This window comes from Lampris incognitus, chromosome 7 (genome assembly GCF_029633865.1).
Source record: "Lampris incognitus isolate fLamInc1 chromosome 7, fLamInc1.hap2, whole genome shotgun sequence".
Classification (NCBI taxonomy): Eukaryota; Metazoa; Chordata; class Actinopteri; order Lampriformes; family Lampridae; genus Lampris; species Lampris incognitus.
The window spans coordinates 52,681,913-52,704,886 of record NC_079217.1 but is presented as its reverse complement, the minus strand read 5'-3'; the positions used below and the strand labels follow the sequence as shown (position 1 = coordinate 52,704,886).

The following is a 22,974-nucleotide window of genomic DNA, read 5'->3' as shown; positions in this document are numbered from 1 at the left end:
AGACTGACAGGCAAAATGTTTATATTAGGTATATTTCTTTAGCTTGAGAGCTGCGTATTAACAACTCCACCCCCACCCCCCCGTTCAACTGAGTTGGGCGCTGCACAAAAAGCTTATGATAGTGTATCTGTCCAATGCTAATCGCGCATACTACTGGGCCTGTCAGCTAATATTTTTTTGTGCACAGATATGGCTGTATGATCAAGGACCTCTCGTGCTCGCGGTGATTCAAAACCTGTGAAAAACCTGTTTTATACCACAATTGAGCGCTAACTCCTCAGCTGGTTTTTCGCCTAAGTTCGAAAACCAGAGAAGGGGAGAAACATACACCTGGATGATTTGTTGCCTGTGTTTCACCAGCTGGGAGCAGCTTCGTAGCATCAGTCACATAGCAGCACTGACCAGGAAAAACGATTTCCCACAAGTGGTAGATATATAGACAGACAGATAGATAATAGCTAGCTAGCTAGCTAGCTACCTAGCTCGCTCGATAGATAGATAGACGGATCAAGTAGAGGTAGAGCCAGGTTTGGAGATAGGATGCTATCTGTTAGAGGTTAGAACTACCTGTGCCAGGGTCATTCTCATGGCACTGACGGGCGACGGCTCAATGTCCACCAACTTCTGCACCGAGCTCAGAGTCTGGCACACACACATACGTACACACACAGACAAACACACACACATACGTACACACACATGCACGCACACACACAGAGAAGGACCCAATCACCCACACAACCCTCAAAAGCAGCAGAACAGCACACAGACATAAAAACACAAGGAGGGTTAGTGGAAAAAACTACAGGGAAAGCATGTTAGCAAAGGTTGAAATAGATTAGGGTGGCAAAGGGAAAGAATAACACATCCTTGCATAGTGAAACGTCAGAGTAACAAGAAGGAGACAGACAGAAAGAAAGAAAGACAATGATAGGGGAGAAACAGACTGCTGCAAGATATAGATCATCTACAGAGAAGAACTGCAGCGGTGTCAGCTGGGAGACGTACATTATTCAGCAAGCAGTGCTCAGCAACTCTCTGGGGAGGGAAGCTGCATGAATCCCACTGTTGCTATGTAACTGATTGACAACAAGTTGAGATACTTTTAACTTTCAACAAACAACCTATTTGGCGAGCTAAAGGGGGAGAAAAAACCCGTTTTAACTCAGTTTACGCTTCTTTTCAAAAGAAGATCGCTCTATAAAAAGAGGCCTCCAACGGACCTGCCGCTTCTGGTGTTGAAGTGATCATGGTCTAAACGGGCATTGGTTGACTAGACTGTGACAGCTCAGTCCTGACATCTGAACACAAACAAATCTCTCCCTAGGCTGGAAACACAAGCGCCAAGGCTCTTCTGACAGTGAGCGCGACCTGAGCCTCAGCTCTCTGGTTTCTAGCCTGGACAGGGACTTTGCTCAGGTGCAAATATGTTAACTGAATGTTGCAAGATAGTAATAAAATAAACTGAATTGTTCTGTAGGGGTGAGGACTGGAGACTGAGTGGAGGCCAGGGGCTCATCATACATGTGACAAGAACATGGGTTGACAAGCCACCAGTAATAGTAGAGAAGAGTGGAAAGCCTACACATGGCAACTCAGACACAAGAGACCTCTTGCTGGGTACGTGTGTGTGTATGTGTGTGTGTTTGTTTGTAAATGTTAAAAACAAAACCCATAACCCAGTATCAGGAGTGCAGATGTGTGTCCCTTACCGTGTCACAGTCACTGGGCTGGAACTGAAAGTCATGCGCTTTGTGAAACACCGGGTTTTCCTGCATAAACAACTGCTGGTTGAACTCCTGAATCACCTGTGAAGCAGCGAGAGAAAGAGAGAGATTACATGTAGAAAAGCACACGCACAAGCACACACGCATGCATACTTATACACATAACCACACATACACAGATAGATGTTGAGTCCCTAATAAAATGACAATCAAATGACCCTTAAACTTAGATGACGAAAAAATGTTGCACTCAACTTGACATTTTTTTTGTTACTTTTCAGTTACATTCTTGCTCGTCCCTATGTTTAACATTTTCTATCAACATTTGGCCATCAGCATGCTTAGCATTCCTTACTTGGAAATACACTTTTTTTAAAGTAAGGAACAGTAACCACGCTCGCAAATGTTAGAGTTTCCCAGTAGAGGAAAACTATAAAACCCTTTCCCCAAATCACATCTGTGAAAAAAAACACACGTGTGTGGTGACAAAAGACACTCAAGTTAACTCAAATATGTCAAAGTATCCCTTCAAACGTCTCTACACCTTTGCAAACATGAGGCTACGTATATCTGCTCACTATTGTGTATTTTTGAGAGTTCACAAGTCATACGGCCTCTCTATTGGTTTGGTTATCTGTGGTGGGGGAGAACAGAATGCCTTTTATAATACAAACAGCTTTTTTCAGGGTCTACGGTTACAATCTGGAGGACTCCACATGTGAGACAAGCAGAGCGCGGAAAACATGCAACACATGCTGTTTCTCTCGCCACGTCTGACTCACCCTTGTGGATTTGTCCAGCAGGAACTGGAAAGTGCTGTGTGTGGCTTGGAAGACCTCCAGCTCAGTGCGACACAACGCCACCAGGTAGTCCTTCACATGCTCATAGATCCCTCCATCCAATGCCTGAGAGAGAGAGCAAGACAGAGCGAGAGAGAGTGAGGGAGGGGGAGATGGAGCGAGAGAGAGAAAGAGAGATGGAGAGGGTGGGTATGAGGATGGCAAGGTTACAGCAGAGACTGAATTGATCTACCGTGTTTTGTTTACTCTTCATAAACCAGGCACCAAGCAATAAAAACAATAGATGTCAAGAGAGTGATACACAGAGGAAGAGAGAAGTCATACAGAGGTATAAAGTACACATGCTCATCAAAAAATACCACTAAAAACTGCATTCTGTTGCCATTAAGAATGAAACAAAATGAATTAAAATCATTGAAGGGGGGGTAGAGATAAAATAAAGAGAAGAAGAGCTAGGCAAAGCACAAGGCGCAAATGACAAGACAGAAAGAGAAGTGTGAGAGGAGAAAGGTCAAAGAAAAGACGGGAACTAGACAGGTGTTGATAGTTATTCTCATTAGGCCTCTGATCGGAGGAGATAAAGACATTTTAATGAAGTGTGGGGTCCAAACAGACCGGCTTTCTACGGAGAGCCGGGCCGGTCCTGCCAAGCTGTGGACCACACTGCCAACACATCACAGAGAGGAAGCAGCCGAGAGGAAGAGAAGGGGGAGAAAGAGGAAGACTGAGAAATGAGACCAAACGAAATAGAGAGGGGAGAAAGAGATGGAGTGGAATCGTGAAGGGCAGTAAAAGAGTGTCTGTGTGTGTGTCTGAAGGTGAAAAAGAGAGGGAGAGAGAGAGCGATGGAGAGGAGTATGGAGAGCTGGACAGGAAAGAAAATCTTTGGAACGTGTGTGTGTGTGTGTGTGTGTGTGTGTATGTGTGTGTGTGAGAGAGAGAGAGAGAGAGAGAGAGAGAGAGAGAGAGAGAGAGAGAGAGAGAGAGAGAGAGAGAGAGAGAGAGAGAGAGAGAGAGAGAGAGTATTCCAGCAAAAGCGGGATGTGTGTATGCAGTGTGTGTGTGTGTGTGTGTTCTTTGGATAGCATTCACCCCCAGCTGCAGGGGAAGGTGAAGGGGTTCAGATTCCAACTCAGCACTACACAGAGACCGCAGACGTGCACACGCACATGCGCACGTGCACCCCCCACACACACATACATACGTATGCTCTCTCTCTCTCTCAACTCCTCTCATGCATGGATGCAGGCCAAGTCTAAAACCTCACAAAACTATGAATTCACTTACTCACACCCACAGAACAAAACATGAACATTTTATTCTCACACTTTCTAACGACACATTTCTTTTGAAAAATGTATTTTTAAGTGTCACACACACACACACACACACACACACACACACTTCTCAAAAACAATGGCATCTAGACATATTGACTATGAAGGAAGTTATGTCATTAAGGTTGGGTTGCCAGATGACTAATCTCTGAAAGCACACCTCCCATTATCCTTCGCTCCCTGTTTTCCCTCATCCCTTGCTTCCTTTTCTCCTCCCTCCTCAATCCTTCTTCCCTCCTCTCATCCATTTACGGTAGCGTTGAATTGGAATGAGTCACAGTCCAGAAAAAGACCCTTGTCCCTGTATCACCCCTGGCATGTTAGTGTGTGTACATGGATGTGTGCGTGAGTGTGTGTGTGTCTGTGTGTACAATGACTCTGCAAGTACAGTAAGTACAGAGCAACAGAAGGAGCGAAACGTGTGTTTTCTGTGTGTGTGTTTGCATCACAGGGACCTCATACACTCTTGAAATGTCCCACTAGAAGGGACAGCACCACTCTAAGATAGTATCTAAGATGCTATCTAAGACACTATCTAAGACACTGTCTAAGACACTATCTAAGATTCTATCTAAGATACTATCTAAGACACTAAGATACTATCTAAGACACTGTCTAAGACGCTATCTAAGATGCTATCTAAGACGCTATCTAAGATACTATCTAAGACACTATATAAAACACTATCTAAGACGCTACCTAAGACGCTATCTAAGACGCTATCTAAGACGCTATCTAAGACACTATCTAAGATACTATCTAAGACACTATCTAAGGCGCTGTCTAAGACACTATCTAAGATGCTATCTAAGATACAATCTAAGACACTATCTAAGACACTGTCTAAGACGCTACCTAAGATACTATCTAAGATACTATCTAAGACACTATCTAAGATACTATCTAAGATGCTGTCTAAGACGCTATCTAAGATGCTATCTAAGATATTATCTAAGCTGCTATCTAAGACGCTATCTAAGATACTATCTAAGACGCCATCTAAGACACTATCTAAAATACTATATAAGATGCTATCTAAGACGTTATCTAAGATACTATCTAAGATGCTATCTAAGATACTATCTAAGATATTATCACATATCAGCCTACAGTAATCCCTGCATATTAGGCCAGCCCAGTCAAAAGTCATTTAACAAAAACAACGGTCCCCAGAGATTAGCCACCAGAGAGATGAGGATGATGCACCAATATGTGGCAATGCAAAATGAGCTGTCCAAAACACATCTTCTAGAATCTAGAAGAATTTTTTTTTCTCCAAATGGGACTACCTTGTTAAACAATGATAAAAATGTGGCACCAAAGGTCCCCTACCTACCACTTTTTTCAGATTCAGGTCACCACTGATTTCCTTTTGTAGCACCTCTCGTCTGTAGCCAGTGACAGTAGTAGCCTACATAGGGACACTAACATCTACCCAGGCTCGGGGAGTGGTATGCCTTGAGTGACTCACGAGGGGAGTTGGTATGAAGTTGAACAGTTGACAATTTTACTGCCTCTTAGCAATAAACCTGAGCAATTAATGACTTACATAACATGGACAGCACTACAGTTTGTATATGATAAACAAAGTAAAAATAGAGCTCTTTAATATGAAAAATAAAATGACAATAAGCCCCCCCCGCCCGAGTGGAACCTTCCACTCGGATGCTCCTGCAGGTGAGTTGGAGTTCCAAGAGTTCGTTTCAGTGTTCTTGTGTGTGTGATGTGTGTGTTGACTTCCTGGGTAGAGCTAATAGTGTGTATGTGGTTTTATCTGGTGTCTGAGTGAATGAAGGAGCTAGTCAAGACGTCTTCTGTGGACAGATCCTACGGTAGGCCACACTGCTTCCATGACTGTCCACAGTCTCAGTGGGCTGGGCTCGCCATCACTGATCCTGACTCTATCTGGTAGTTCAAAAACCAATCAGCGTTCCAATATCAGGAGCTCGACAGAAGCTGTCTTCCTCACATTCACGGTTGGGAATTCCAGGGTTGTTTCATCGTTCACAGCACGTTTCAGAAAGGGATCTCAACAGGAAGTGAAAAACGGACATAATGCCCTCTACCACTTTAGATGCACAGGTTGTGTATTGCGCCCCCCCCCCCCCTTTGGAACAAGTTACAACTACACCTCTATATGACATATGGCTTTAGTAACCTTATGTTCCATGTGGGTTACACTTTTATGACCACAGAAGTTCTAGACACATTCATGTTACCATTTACAAGCCGGGTAGAACATCCACGGCTGTCTCCATGAAAGCAGGACAATGAGTTGGTTTGGAGCAGAAGAGGACAACAGAATACTTCACGTTGTGACAGTGACAAGTAGAGAGGGGGTGGGTCTTCAGCGATCGGCGAATCAGCCCACGTGATCATATTTGTGGGAAGCACTCTGTGTTCAGTAAAATTCAATTCATTCTTTTGTTTTTTGTGCAGCGATCGCGCTTGTCATTAGAACAATATTCCCAGCCCTGCTGATGATAGCAGCGAGCTAACTAACTTAGCTAATTAAACCCTAAAGTCCAATGCATTAAGTGTGAGAGGCAGATGACTTACCGAGGCATCTCTTTTGCATCTTAAAACACGGGTGTTTATGAAAAATCCTCAAAAGCCCGGTCCACACTGCTTTCAATGTGACATTATCAGGAGCATTAGTATACCAAGGTCACACATTTGTGTACACTACTGAAAAGGGTGACAACAACAAATAATAAGTGAGATATCACCTAGCTGAGATATGTATGTATTCCGATCCGTTCCAAGGCCAGTTAGCTGGTTGCAAAATATGTGAAGTTTTTTTTTTTCAAGAAACCCACTCTAGTATAGTGCTGGGTAAACGTTTCTACCCCAGATGTAACTGCCATTGTAATCATTTTGTGATGGTTTTGTGTATAAATACTTCAAAATAAGCCCATAGAAGGGGGAAATAGGAGGGAGGAATGACAGAATGAGCAGATTGGTCCCCTCTAGCCTTGTCTCATTCCATGTATGTCTGTGTGTGTTTATGTGCATGTGTGTGTGTATGGATGTATGCACATATGCATGTGTGTCTTGCCTGCAGACCTTTCCTTCTGTCACAAAGACCCTCTATTATTCTATTATTCAGTAAGGCCTTGTTGTACGGATGCCCTTACGGTGCCTAAGGAAGGAAGGAAGGACGGAAGGAAGGAAGGAAGGAAGGAAGGAAAAGAAAGAGTGAAAGGAAGAAAGAAAGAAAAACAACAAATGAGGCAAACAGAAGGAAAGAGATAAAACAGTGAGAATAAGAAAGAGAGAAAAATACAGGGAATGAAAGAGATGGAGAGCAAGACGGGGAAATCCAGACTGAAGGAGGGTCAGCAGAATATGTGAGAAGAGTGAAAGACAGGTGGTGGGTTAGGATTTTGATATTGCTTACAGAGTCTCTAAAAAGTAAACAGCTGTTTTCTGGAGCTGTTTTCCACTGTCCATACATGAGCTAGTGCAGTATTTCACCCACTCCCATTCATTTTAGGCAGGGAAACAAAACGCGGTAGATTCACGGAGGCCACATCTTTCAGCTACTGTATGAACCCGGTACGTGTATGTCTTCATGAGTGCGTGTGCATGTGGGTCGTTGTTTTTTATGTTTTAGCTGTCTCGAGTCACTTCAGTAAAATTCCACGATGTCTGGCAAGATAAACAAAATACCAGATAGTGATTATGATACGCTTATATTTGTGTGTATGTGTGTGTTTATATGATTAAATATGTTTGCCTTTGTGTGTGTGACTGAATATTTGCTTTTTAAGAGCATGATTTTATCAAGACACTTAATGCTACCCTGCTGATCTAGAGTCATCATACAGCTGCTGATGTGTACTTGCCAGACTAGAGGGCAAGCTGTCATTGTGTGTGTGTGTGTGTGTGTGTGTGTGTAGTGTGTGTCCCTCAAGTGTCTTTGTCTGTGTGCCAATGAGTTTTCGTGAGCGTCAGTCTAGAGGGTAGACTCTAAATATGTTTACTTGGTGACAGAGAGGGACATGCAAATACTGAGATGTGAGCTAGCGCTAGAGGAGGAAAAGTGATCAAGAGATATAGAAATAAAACAGATAGCTCGCGAGACAGAAAGCAATTGAGATGGGACGGTAGAGAGAGAAAGAGAGCAACTCCACAGGGCTGATGGCTGCGCTTGTTGTTCTCTAACGCAGCGTTTCTCAAACCTCTCCTGGAGGACCACTTGTCCTGCATGTTTTAGATCTTTCCCTGCTCCAACACAGCTGAGTCAAATGATCAACTCGTTATGAGCCCCCCGAAGCTGCCTAATAACAAAACTGATCATTTAAATCGGGTGTGTTTGGAGCAGGGAGAGATCTAAAACATGCAGGACAAGTGGTCCTCCAGGAGAGGTTTGAGAAACGCTGCTCTAACGTGCATGTGCGTGTCCAGCTGCAGCAACATCTGTGCTGACAGTGTCATTTACATCATGGCTACAGCGTGACAAAACGCTACTTGTATTGGATTAACCGATCAAGTGAGAGACTTGCAGGACTCAAAGCGTCTCTGATTCACGGCTTACTCCTACACTTACCTGCACAACATGATGCAACATCACTGACAGCAAGTTTGCATACATCCTATGAGGACTGCTCAGATGTCGCTCATGTGTGCCCTATTCTATTGTTTAAAGTGCTTTTGCGGGTGTCCGGTCGGAGTGGCGGTCTATTCCGTTCCCTACCAATACGGGGATCGCTGGTTCGAATCCCCGTGTTAGCTCCGGCTTGGTCGGGCGTCCCTAAAGACACAATCGGCCGTGTCTACGGGTGGGAAGCTGGATATGGGTATGTGTCCTAGTCACTGCACTAGCGCCTCCTCTGGTCGGTTAGGGCGCCTGTTCGGGGGGGACTGAGGGGAATAGCGTGATCCTCCCACACACTATGTCCCACCTGGTGAAACTCCTCACTGTCAGGTGAAAAGAAGCAGCTGGCGACTCCTCATGTATCGGAGGAGGCATGTGGTAGTCTGCAGCCCTCCCCGGATCGGCAGAAGGGGTGGTGCAATGACCGGGATGGCTCAGAAGGGTGGGGCCAAGTACAATTGGGGAGAAAATGGGGGGGGGGGGTCCAAAGAAGAAAAAAAGAAAGTGCATTTGTGACTTCTGTCGGTATGTGTGTATGTTGGTTGGGTGAGTGTGACTGCTGCCTCTGCTTTAGTCTGGTTATTACTGTATAGACACATGCACCCTCTTAAAGTGCATATTGTAGGTCAATTTTCCCCCCCCGAAATTTACCATGAAAATGACCTGCAAATGACAATTTGAAGTTAATGCAGGACTAAATATTTTACGAGACATAAGGGCAAAAATTCAGAGGGAAAAAAAATGGCCGTTTTTAGCAAAGCTTGTAAAAACGCCTTTTTTTCCAACATCGCGTCATGTTACGTCACAAAGCGGAGTCGGTCTCCTCGGCACTGCCTCAGCTCAATGTGCAGTAGGGGGGGGTAGTGAGTCTGAGAGGTTGTGTTAGAGTGAGTTAGTGTTTTTTTCAGTAGATTTATATTGTATTTCACCATTTATCATCATGGTATATTATAGGGTTTGTGCACGTTGCACAAACTCCAGCCTGTCAGGACATCAAGTCCACAATTTTCTCAACAGGAAAAGGAACCATGCTTGCTTTCTTGCGTGGGTGCGTTTTGTGCAGGTGAAGAGATGGGATTTCACTGCCGCATCTGTTAAGAAAAATGCAGTCGCGTGTGGCGCTCCTTTTAGACTGGACGATTATGTTCCCGGTTATATGATGGAGTTCAGGATGGCGTGTCAAAGCCAGAGCCGGGTGAGACTGACAGCTGTTGTGGTTTCTTTAGTGTACACAGCGTCTTCATCAGAGCCGCCGTCTGCAGCAGCTGCCGCCAGCGGAAGTAATGGTCACGGATCCGTCAGAGATGTACTCCAGAGAATGGTGCAAGAGAGCCTTTTTGACCTTTTTCACTATTTACTTATGCTTATTGTACTCATAAAGTACACATAGCTCATGATTTTCTATGTGTGCATTTTGAGGTAGAGCCAGATGCAAATTAACACATTTTCTATAAATAAAGTATTGTAGCGAATTTGGGGGGCAGCCCAGCCAGACCATCACAGCTGGGATGCGAACCTGTGGCTCACACACCACAGGCGACAATGCGACGGGTCCGACCCGTTAGCCAAGGCCTAACATGTCGACTTATTCGTGTACGTTACACTCCCCCTCTCCGCCAGGAAACGCTTCCGATGGCCTCATGGTCCTTCAGGATCTCACAACCCCACTTCTGACACCAATGTTGTGAATTCGGTCGGGGGGCGGCCCGGCCGGACAATCACGGCCGGGATGCGAACTCAGATCTCCCGCACCACGGGCGACAACATTAACCAGTCGACTAAAGGGTCCGACCCGTTAGCCAAGGGCAAACGTGTCTACTTATTCGTGTATGTTACACTACCCCCCTCCTTCCTACTTCAGAAGTTTCCCGAAGGAGGGGGGTCGTGTAACGTACACAAATAAGTAGACACGGTAGCCTTTGGCTAACGAGTCAGACCCTTTAGTCGAGCGGTTAGCGATGTCGCTTGCGGTGCGGAATACACGAGTTCGTGCCCCGGCTGTGACGGTTCGGCCGGGGACGCCCTTCCTGATGGAAGGGGGTAATGTAACAATCACAGATGAATAGGCTTGGTAGTCCTTGGCTAACTGGTCGAACCCTTTAGTCAACTGGTTAACGTTGTCGCCCGCGGTGCGGGAAATCTGAGTTCGCATCCCGGCTGTGGCGGTCCCCTCCATTGGATGCGCTTCCCAAAGCAGGGGGGTAATGTAACGATCGCGGATGAATAGGCTCGGTAGCCCTTGGCAAACAGGTCGGACCCTTTAGTCGACTGGTTAGCGTTGTCACTTGCGGTGCAGGAGATGTGGGTTCACGTCCCAGCTGTGGCGGTTCCCGAGTGCCCCCCAAATTCGCTACAGTATCTAATTGAGGATTAGCAGGAAGTATGCATTCTGAGTGCAGCTGACACGTCAGGCCAGGACTCCGCAGTCTACACCCATCTACAGGCCAGGGGCCACTCTTTCAAGGATGAGGATGTGCACATCCTTAATGGGGAGGAACGCTGATTTGAACAGGGAGTCAAAGAGGCCAACTATGTGAAGAGGGAACGACCATCCCTGAACTGAGGGGGAGCATCCTCTTTGAATAGTACACATGGCCACTGAAACGCTAGTTAATGGTCACGGTAATTTGCATATGAAACCGATCGTTGGTTTCGGTCGTTATGCCACTGTATTGTTTATAAGGGGTGGGGATACCTGCAGTCAGCTGAGACCGAAGAGGTCACTTAGATGAGTGATGAAACGTTTCTCTCGACAAATGTTGTGTCCCAATGAACTGATTCAACTTTCTGTGATGGTGACTGCATAAATCCAATTAAAAAAGATCATGAAACCAGGGCACCCCGAAAACCATTTATCCTGGGGAAAAAAGGTCAAAAACGAAAAATAAGGATTCCCCTCGCCATATTCATGACAGTGTTTTCTCTCCCGCCATGCAGACACATCGGTGTCTATTTACTTGACAGGTGTTTGCAGGTCTGTTGCGTTCAAACATTCACAGTGCGATACACTCGAAAAAGAATAGTTTTGTCACAAACAGTTATCGCTTGGCAGAAATGGCAAACTGTTCAGACTCTGAGCTTAAGATGCTGTTTAAAATGAGAGTGGATGAAGAGATTAGTAGGCAGCTCTAACCCTCTGTTCCAAGACTTAAACGTAATTTCAGGGAAACAGCAAAAGAGGGCTTGAGCGGTACTGGTGGTGGTGCACGAACAGTCACAAAGTGGTAAAACAACGCAAAGGTGTTGTTTTGCGAATAGAAGCTGTTACGTTTACCAGGAAATTGACTGCAATATGTTCTGTTAATGTAAGGTAATGTTAATGTGAAAATACTTTATGATAATCTGTGTATTTCTGTGTGTTCTCTTTGTCTATTTTAACTCTGCAGATAGTGTTCAGACATTTATAGAGGCATCGCACTATAGATAAATTTGAACTTGAAGTCACAAGCTACCTTAAAAAAACACTGCATTTCTTTTAAGCTTTGTAGTTGTTCAGTTAATGTTCATAAACATGTAAAGTCTTTTTCCTATTCTTGCTCCAAGGGCAAGAATTTCTGCCGTCTTTACTTTTTTTTTTGATACCTTTGTTTGGTTTCCACTGTTACTATCTACTGTGCACACCTCTCTGCTTCTTCAACAATTTTATTTCCCTGTGCATCATTAAATGCATCACTAAAATGCATTGAATCTAAACATATCAGGAGAAAGGTACTGCGCTTGTACCGCCCAGTGTCCATGAAGTAAGTCTATTATATGCTGGCAGTGTAACAGCAATAACATGTGGATTATTTGGACAATCATTGCCCAAACCCTTATATTCCACACTCAACACCATGGCAGCCAGATAGACAGATAGATAGATAACCAAACATAGATAGATAGATAGATAGATAGATAGATAGATAGATAGATAGATAGATAGATAGATAGATAGATAGATAGATAGATAGATAGATCGATAAACAAACATCAATCGATCGATAGATAGACAGATAGATGGATAGATAACCAAACATAGATAGATAGATAGATAGATAGATAGATAGATAGATAGGTAGATAGATAGATAGATAGATAGATAGATAGATAGATAGATAGATAGATAGATAGATAGATAGATAGATAGATAGATAGATAGATAGATAGATAGATAGATAGATAGATAGATAGGTAACCAAACCACAATTCCCAGCTATCAGTCTCAATTACCTTATCTATTAATTTATCCAGTGATGGCTGGTGGTGATATTGGGTGGGTGGGCTAACACATGCATTATACCCATCAATAGTTCACGCTAAACCACAGCAGCATCACACCCGAGATACCAAGTTACAGCAACAACACTATATACCTTGTTATAGCATATGCTCTACAGCACCACTAAAGAGAAGTACCCACAAAAATGGCCTGATGCCAAAAAACTCTCTGTATCTGTATCTGTATCTGTCTCTCTCTCTCTCTCTCTCTCTCTCTCTCTCTCTCACACACACACACACGTTTCCTAATTTTGCTGGATAAACGTCTCAAATCCACAAAAGTGAATTTGTCCCCAGTCTCACCACTTCTATTATTTTCCTCCAGAGTTTTTGAAGAAAATGGATGATAAAGTTAATAATCCAGCTTGTTCGTGCAACGCCCACGTTCCTTCCCCTCCCTACTCTCGCACAAGTAGCACCTCACTGTGCCGTTATTCTGCACGTCCGCTGTCATTGGTCAAAAGTCAGTGGCCTGAGGGCTGAATGAATTTAGCCCAAATGAGCAGCAAATCAAGGGGGCATGGCACAACTCCTGTCACTCACTTACTATGAAGATGAACGGAAGCTGATGCTACTGTGTTTGGGCTATTAAAAATAAGCCCATTTAGATACATCATGTGTTTTTCATGTGACTATTTGGTGTTGTTGCTGCTCTAGGTTCCACCAAAGTTTAAAACAATCTCTTCTAAGGGTTTTTTTTAACAATAATTTTCTCAGCTTTATTGTAAAAGATAGGGAGAGCGCTGTTAAACCATTTATACCAGCCATCCCTGAATCTATATCTTTTTCTGGACATACCTGTATGCAGTGCAATAAATCTGTATGGTAGTAGCGGTCGTGGTGAGAGTTAGCGGCAGCTAGCGTGAGCAGGTAGTCATTCCTAGCCTGGGTGGCTTTGGAGTTACAGTCACTCCTCTTAGCTTTCAACTGAGGAAAGAGACAAAGAGAGAGACAGAGGGTCAGAGACAGAGGGTGACAAAGAAAAAACAAAGGGTTTGGGTTGAGATACAGTTTGAGGCTTTAACCTTATTGTAATGAAGAGTCCAGCTGAGGTAAATTCAGTCTCCTTCTTTGACCAACATTCATTAATGTATGGCAGTACTGCTGTGAGTGAAATAGAGACATGGCCCATTTTAAGTCTCCAGTCATGCTGTGTTTGTTTCCGAGTTTGGGATTGACAACTGTATATGAATGACAGTGCTGTACAAGATGTGCTGTACAAATTACAGCTGAGAGGAGTACAATGAGCACTGTGTGTATTTGGTAAATTGAGTCAATTCCCTTAGCCAATCTTGTGATAGCCATGTATAATGCCTGTAACCCTAGCAATGTTTAGTACACACCAACAATGGTGACTTCAGCAGCTTTAGGTAGTGTTCACCCCATCACAAGAAAAATGTTACAATTACTGAATTACTGAGAGGGTTGCTGAATTTTTTCTTTTTTCTTTTTAAAATAATGATGCAGTCCACGATGCAGATTTCACACTCGTATCACTTTGGCATTTTCTGGATGCCTAAAGAAGGCAAAGTTCTCATAAGTGGATGGTCCTCGTAGGAGTAAGAGTGAAGCCCCAGTCAGGCCCTCTAGCAGGAGCAATGGGTACAACTCTAGGTGTAGCTGTAGCTGTTTTTCACCTAGTGTGTCTTTAAATATTTCTTGTTGCCTAGCTGTTTTGACTTAGTTATCCTTTTAGCTTATAAATATATTCCTTGGTAACTTGCTGGTTGCAGTTTTAAAAGTTTTGTGTGAGGTTTGATAGAGTTTTACATAAGTGACCAGTTTCTGGGCAATAGGCCTAGTTTCAGTTTACTTCTTGGGCCAATTGGGTGTTAAGTGGCCAGGGTGTGGCCTGCACTCCTGGCAGACAATTAGCAATCAGTGTTCTTTAAATTACTGCTGCTACGCTTCCACATGACAGGCAAACAAGCCGGGGGCAAACAGGTCTAGGCTGAATGAAGGCTTGAAAAACAAAGGCAAGCGTGACTTTTTCAAGCCAAGGTTTCGTCAAGCAAGGATTGCTCTTTTTAGATCCGGTCAGTCATCTGTATTTTGTGTACCTAGTATAGACTATGTGTTTCCTTCGCATTCCTTCCCTTTCCTCTTCCCGGGGCTGGCGTAGACATTGGGTCACTCCTAGGCGCTGTGACCCTACCAATCTCATCTATCCCACTATCTCTACTCACGTTGAGCAAGTGGTGATGGGAGGAATCTGGAATTGCCAGTCTGTGGTGCCGAAAGCTGAGTTTATCTCAGGCTACGCATCCTTGCTCTCCCTCAAATTTCTTGCTCTAACTGAAACCTGGATCATGCCAGAAAATACTACCACACCCGCAGCTCTGTCTGATGTGTACTCTTTTTCTCACACTCCCAGAGCTGGGAGGCGAGGTGGTGGTACTGGCCTGCTAATCTCCCTGAGATGGAAATACTCTCTTGTTTCCATTCCACAACTTTCTCCGCCCACTTGAATTTCATGCTGTTACTGTCTCTTATCCAGTCAAACTCACCATTGTGGTTGTGTACCGCACACCAGGCCCCCTTGGTGAGTTTCTGGAGGAGCTTGACACACTTGTCTCGTGCTTCCCTGTTGATGACTCTGCACTTATCCTTCTCGATGACTTCAACATCCACACTGACAAGCTAGATCCTCTTCTCCCTTTCCTCTCCTCCTTTTGACCTTCACCTCTCCCCCTACCCACAAGGCTGGCAACCATCTGGACCTTATCTTTACTAGACACTGTTCTATTTCCAATCTCTCTGTTACTCCCCTCCATCTCTCTGACCACTATTTCATGCCCTACTCTCTTCACCCCTCTCCCTACCCACATGGTTTCCACCTGTTGACACCTCTCCACCACTGATCTTTCTTTCTGTTACCTCTATCCTCCCTACACCTGAATCTTTCTCTCTCCTACCCCCTAACACTGCTACTGATCTTCTTCTCTCTACCCTCTCCTCTTCTCTGGACAATCTCTGTCCCCTCACCTTCAGGCCTGCACGCCCGACTCCACCTGCCCCTTGGCTGTCCGACTCAGTACGTACTGACAGACGGAGCCTAAAGCCGTGTTCACACCGAAAGACACAAAATAGTTTCGCGCGACGAGATTACATACAAAGTCAATGCAGACGCGCGACGAGGGGCGACAAGTCGCTCTGTCGCTCCGGGCGACGCGATTCGCACTGTAGGAGCGACACGATGATGCGGAGCGACAATCGCTCGAGGCGATTTTGCAGCGACATTTTCGCGCTGACGCTGGGCGCGAAAGCCAATCAGTGTCGAGAGTCGACGGACGTCACGATTCCCGCTTGTTCACTCGAAAAAACTGAGAGAAACGAGGCGGTGAAATTCCCAGAGCTCTCGGCGTCTCCTGATCGTCTCATGAACCCACACACGATGGCGTTTGGTTCTCCTGAGGGACCTTCTCAACAACAGATACAGAGCAGCAATTCGCAGTATACCAGCCATGGTTAATGACGGACACAAATGGCGGAAAGACGTTGTCGGTATATATAACACTAGCCCCTCCTTTTTCCCGTTCTGTAGCGCGAGTGTTTTTGTGGCGCGACAAAATAAAAGTCTGCGACATCTCACGCACATTCACGCGAGTAGAGCGATGCGAATTATTTTGTGTCTTTCGGTGTGAACACAGCATAAGAGTGGCAGAGCGCAAATGGAGAAAAGGCAAACTCCCAGAGGACCTTCTCAACTTGCAATCTCTTCTTTCCACTTTCTCCTCCTCCCTTTCTGCTGCTAAGGCTGCCTTCTATCGCTCTAAAATCCTATCCTCTGCCTCTAATCCTAAGAAACTCTTTGAAACCTTCTTTACACTTCTTCAACCCCCACCTCCTCCTCCTATTTCCTCCCTTCTCCTTGATGATTTCACTAACTTGTTTGACAAGAAGGTAAACGACATCAGATCATCCTTTTCTCACCACCTGGTTAGTGCTGCTTGCACTAGCCCACCCTCTGCACCCTCCCTCCCTCACCTCTCCGCGTCCCACCCTATCCCCCCTCGCTCCCCTCTCCCCCGATGAGGTCCTCAACCTCATCACATCCAGTCGCCCCACCACATTCTCCCTTGACCCAGTCCCCTCCCCTCTTCAGCCTATAGCACCTGAACTCCTTCCCTTTCTAACCCACCTCATCAACACCTCCCTCCAGGCAGGATGCTTTCAAGACTGATGGAGTCACCCCCCTTCTCAAGAAACCATCACTTAACCCCTCTGATGTCAAAAACTACAGACCGGTTTCCCTTCTACCCTTTCTACCGAAAACTTTCGAACATGCTGTCTTTAACCAACTTTCTTTGTACCTCCACCAGAACAACCTCCTGGACCCCAACCAGTCTGGGTTCAAGGTGGGTCACTCAATAGAGACGGCCCTCCTTGCAGTGACAGAATCGCTGCACTCTGTGAGAGCAAACTCTCTCTCCTCTGTCCTGATACTCCTGGACCTGTCAGCTGCGTTCGACACAGTGAACCACCAGATCCTCCTCTCTACCCTCGAGGGGCTGGGTGTCACAGGCTCTGCACTCTCAATGTTTGCATCCTACCTGACGGGTCGCTCCTACCAGGTGACATGGAGGGGATCTGTGTCGGAGCCTCGCAGACTGACTACAGGCATTCCACAAGGTTCGGTTCTGGGTCCTCTCCTTTTCTCCCTGGGTTCTGTTATTCGCTCGCATGACTTCTCTTACCATTGTTATGCCGATGACACCCAGCTGATCTTGTCCTTTCCTCCCTCTGACACAAGTAGAGACACGCACTGCTGTGTGCTTGACTGACATCTCATAGTGGATGGCGAAACACCACCTGAAGCTCAATCTGGACAAGACAGAGCTGATGTTCCTCCCGGAGAAAGGTTGCCCACACTGAGACCTGGCCATCACCACTGACAACACCGTGGTGATGACACCAACTCAGACTGCAAGGAATCCGGGTGTGATCCTGGACGACCAACTATTGTTTGCTGAAAACGTTGCATTGGTTGCTCGCTCCTGCAGATTCCTCCTCTATAACATGAGGAGGATTTGCCCATTCCTCACCGATGAGACGGCACAGGTGCTCATCCAGGTTCTGGTCATCTCCCGGCTGGACTATGGCAACTCCCTCCTTGCTGACACCCCAGTGTCAGCCATCAGACCTCTGGAGCTTGTTCAGAAAGCTGCAGCTCATCTGGTGTTCAACCGCCCTAAGTTCTCCCACAAACTCCTTCTCATCTCCCTACACTGGCTGCCAGTAGCTGCTCGCATCCAGTTTAAGACTCTGGTGCTAGCCTACAGGGCAATGAAAGGAACAGCTCCTTCCTATCTCCAGGCCATGGTCAAGCCCTACACCCCCACTCGACCACTTCGCTCTGCTGCCTCGGGACGCCTGGTTACCCTGCCACTCAGAGGCCCCTGCTGCCGATCGACCCGGTCATGGCTCTTTTCCGTCCTGGCTCCACAGTGGTGGAATGAACTCCCCACTGATGTCAGGATAGCGGAGTCGCGGCCCATTTTCGGCGCAGGTTGAAAACTCGTCTCTTCAAGAACTACTACCCTGTTACCTGGTCTTAGCACTTACTGTATTGATTCATTTTTAAAAAAATTCTCTTTCTTGCGCTTTTACTTTAGCACCGGTTTTGCTCTTAGATGCTTGTTTAGAGAGACGATGCACTTATGACCTCTGATGACTAGTAGTTCTCCTGATTTCCTACATTAAATGCACTTATTGTAAGTCGCTTTGGATAAAAGCGTCGGCTAAATGACTGTAATCTAACTCCTTATAATCTATGTGACCAAAGTGGTGAACAGACTGAGTGACAGACACAGTTTGACGCTGCCATCCTTACAGACTGTCCTTAGAGAGGCTAAAAACGTCACTGACAACTTCAGTATTGAGAAACATACCACTTTGGTGTATCTTCTCACTGGGCTTCAGCACAGTCTAGTAGGGGACTCATTGATGGTTTCAAAAACCATGATATAGTATTTCTATTTCAAAAACAGGAAGCTCACAGTATAGTCAGACCCATATTAATATGTTCCAATGAAAAAAGTCACAAACCATGCTTTTTATCAGATTAAATTGATTTTATTGGTCAAGTCCGCAAATAGGATTTCCTTGCAACAACATGCCAGTATACTCTGAAAGAATGTGTTTGTAGGTATCGCTACGGGACGTCTAGGCTGCATGACTTCCAGGATACAGGACTTCCCGCTCTCATAAGTGAGGAAGTTTACAGATGGTTGGAATGTGCTGCGTCAACAGCAAAACATAATACCCAGTCAAGTCAAATTTTGTTCCTCAAAAAATATTCTGAATGTCAAACACGTGAAAATATGAGCTTCCCTTTTTCGAAAAGGGGATATACGATGGTTTTTGAAGGCTTAAACAGTTGCTCCATTGGACTGTTTTGAAGCCCAGTGAGAAAATTCAGCAAGGTGGTCTCTCATTACTGAAGTAATCAGTAAAGCTTTAGTCTCTATGATTCTAAATTATATCTCGAAATGTTTTAATGAGGTCTGGGTTAAAAAAAAGAGAACCCATTCTTTAAAGCGGGACTGTGTTCGACAGCTCTGCAAGTAGATATCTACAACGAATGCTACATTGTATGTTTGTTTGTGCGAGTCTGTTGTCTATGTGTTTGTACTTGTGTGTGTACATGTGCACACAAAACATCTTACCTTCACACTTGCTTTCTGTAAACTAATTCTTGACTGAAACAGACCCAGCTTAGACCTAAAAATAGCAGAGTAGATAAATACCATCAACACATTAATCTCAATAAATAATGCAATAGCAATAGCCAGCCATGGTTTATTTTAAAACTGATCTTGCTCTGCAATATCATTGTTGTTAAAATGCTAAATAAAACCCATTAATCAAGAACATAATATGCTACTAAATTCAATGATACGTTTGCTACAAAGCAAGCAGTGTGACTTTATAAACATCCATCCATCCGTTATCTGAACTGCTTATCCTGCTCTCAGGGTTGCGGGGATGCTGGAGCTTATTCCAGCAGTCATTGGGCAGTAGGCAGGAAGACACCCTGGACAGGCCGCCAGACCATCACAGCCCACACCACACACACACACACACACACACACACACACACACACACACACACACACACACACACACACACACACACACACACACACACACACACACACACACACTCCTACCTAGGGACAATTTAGTCTGGCCAATACACCTGACCTGCATGTCTTTGGACTTTGGGAGGACACCGGAGGAAACCCACGCAGACACGGGGAGAACATGCAAACTCCACACAGAGGACGATCCGGGATGACCCACCAAGGTTGGACTGCCACGGGGCTCGAACCTAGGACCTTCTTCCTGTGAGGCGACCGTGCTAACCACTGCGCCACTGTGCCGCCTTTATAAACATTTCTTTTGTCAAATATATGCGATATCTAGACATTATCAGTCAACTGAGATTGCAAACTGAGCTCCAAGCATCACTATGCCATTGTTTTTCTGATCTGTAACAGATTTTTGGTTTAGTTTGGATATGTGTGTTCTTGTAGTTTTTGGATGTGTTTTTGTCTTTGTGTTGTACTGCTGTGGGCTGGGGGAAACGGCATTTCGTTTCATGTGCGCAAGTGCATGACGCGAAATGACAAATACGGTGTTCCTGATTCCTGATTCAAAGCAGGCACTGCAAATAGACTCTGAACAGTAAATCAAACCCTGATCTTTCCATCTGAATGAACTGATGGCAACATCAGAGAGATCTATCTGACAATGATACTGGGAAAGCCAAACTGTGTCTGTGTGTGGTCTGTTTGTGTATTCTTTCCAGTTTGTGTTGGTGGGATTTTACAAGTGACTAACAAATGCAAATCTCATGAAGAGCACATGAATAGATTAAATGCCTATCCCTGCACTTGTGTAAGTGTGTGAAAGTGTTCATGTCATGTATTTGTCATACTTCCCTTTTTATCCTCACACTTGCCCATGTGTGTGTTTCATGTGCATGACAATGACAAATGTCTCACCTGCTCCTCTCTTGAAAGCACACATGAATGCACTCACGCACGCACACACACACACACACACACACGCACACGAATGAAGCTGTGAACTTACTTGGCCTCTATATCGGCCTTCTCTCGCACAGCATGGGCCACCTGCTCACAGTCGTAGTATTTCTTCTTAGCCTTTGCCAACTCCTTCACTGACTCCTGCAACTCTGCCTGGATCCCGCTCAGCTGCTCTATGGTCTATGGAGGAAGAAAAAGGAAGAAGTCCGCCAAGAGGAGAATGGGGAGAATGAGACATGGAGGGAGAAAATAAAACAGGTCTGAGTATTATTCTAGCTCAAGTGTTTGGTCGTGTATCTTCTTCTTGGCCCGTGCCAGAGTATTTTTCCTGGACCAAGAGGAATAGTTGAGGCAATAGGAAGGGCAAAGGAGTAGGAGGTTAACTGAGCACAAGCACACCATATGAGTTTTAACAGAGAAACCACAAAATGTGATACTGTCTGTCTACCCACACACACCTTTTTGAGCTGCTGCTCCTTATAGAGTCTGACGGTCTTGGCAGGATCTGATATTTGACATTTGTAGTTGTCGCAAACATTGAGTCTTGATTGGCTAACCTGCACAGTTCCCTCTAAGTAGGACCGCCACACTGCATACACATTCCTAGAGGAAGAGAGACAAAGAGAGTGCCAACATGCTCCTCTGCGACCATATTGATGCTGCACAGAGCAATTATTCAGGTAAATTCTGCAGTTTCTATGGCTAGCACTTACATTACAAAAACAGACAGGCATGTAAATACACACAGGCATGTTTCAGGGGGCTGGGAGCTTGTCTTTGACACCAAGTGTGAGAAAAGTAGTCACTAGATCCAGCACAAACCAATGCAGGTGCAGTGCCAATGAAATAGAAAAGTAGTCGATCAATCACCTCAGCTGTGTTTGTAAAACATGCAGATTCAATCCATTTTGTCATTGTTTCTTTGTCACATTAGAATTTGACTGGATTAAATCTAATAGAGTCTCAGATTCATTGGTTTTTGCTGGAGTGCACTTCTTGGACTTGGCCACCAGAGATGGGATTGTCTGTTGTGTCATCACTTATGACTGGTGGAGCTAGCGGCAGGTAGTCGCAAATGCCACAGACGCGACAGAAAGCAACCAAGGGAATGGCCATAAATGGAGACACACACATGCACTCAGACACACCCCTACATTATCACATACTAGGTGGTAGGTCTATACCTACACTGATACATACACCTACCACCCCCTCCCACACACACACACACGCACACACGCACACACCCCCACACCTGTAGTCAGTTCTCTGGTCATCAGGGTTGATTCCAGGCCAGTCTCTCTTCAGATACTGACTTGCTAACTTCTGCAGAGCCTAAAAACACACCACAGACAAACAACATGTTCAGACAAAGGGTAATAAAGGCAGGACATCCACAATGGTCATGCAAATGTTTCACTGACAAATCACTGGTGAGATTAAAAAAACAAATGCCGGTTTGATCGTTTCAGGGATTCATGACATTTCAAAAAAGGAAATGAACTGTGCAGTTTACAAGGGGCATGGAGCAATTGTTAATCGAGCGTGGAACATTACTAGAAATCACACGTCAAATAAAAAAAAGCGTAAGGGCAGTTGGGCAAAATCTTTGAGAGGCTTAATTTACATTATTGTCAGAATCGTCTCACAAAAAAAATCTTTCTTGGCCCACGTAATTCTATCGGCCCCCATTGAGAGGACTGAGGAGAAAAAAGGGTACTATCAGAGCCCATTCAGTAGCTCGTAGCAATTAAAATTTATTATTGGCGCCCCATTCAGAACACTCGAGCACAAAAAGTCCTTTCTGAAAATCATTCAGATGACTGAAGCATACAAAATAGCACCATTGCAACTAATTCAGAAGACCAGGGTAATGAAAAGGTGCTTTTGGAACTCATTCAGATGTGCAGGCCTATTATCTCACTGGTCATTTCACACCACATGAGCAGCCGAAATCATTAAGTCAGAGAGCCTCTGAGCTAGGCTGAGGATACAAGGTGTAGGGACATTATGGAGTAAAACAATTCAATGGGCTGTTATAGAAGGAAGACTGTGTTCAGTTCAGATCACATGTGCGTTACCATGCTTTCTTCTGTGGCCTAAATGCAGGCTCAATAACCCTTACCTGGATTATAATCCAGGTAAGGAAATCACAGGAAGGTGGATCAGTTGTGATTCAGATGAGTCCAGATCAGTTGT

The 22,974-nt window shown here is 45.0% G+C and overlaps 1 protein-coding gene across 1 annotated transcript in view; it reads right to left on the bottom strand.

Annotated features, from left to right (window-relative positions):
• LOC130115761 (F-BAR and double SH3 domains protein 2-like) overlaps positions 1-22,974 on the bottom strand; it is a 129,890-nt gene that overhangs the window by 31,475 nt on the left and 75,441 nt on the right. The window contains exons 4-10 of the mRNA XM_056283578.1: positions 22,031-22,110; positions 21,234-21,378; positions 20,822-20,955; positions 19,390-19,444; positions 13,520-13,648; positions 2,510-2,632; positions 1,713-1,808 (exon numbers count right to left, since the gene is read on the bottom strand). Of these exons, the coding sequence (XP_056139553.1) occupies positions 1,713-1,808; positions 2,510-2,632; positions 13,520-13,648; positions 19,390-19,444; positions 20,822-20,955; positions 21,234-21,378; positions 22,031-22,110 (762 nt within the window). The remainder of the gene's footprint in view (positions 1-1,712; positions 1,809-2,509; positions 2,633-13,519; positions 13,649-19,389; positions 19,445-20,821; positions 20,956-21,233; positions 21,379-22,030; positions 22,111-22,974) is intronic.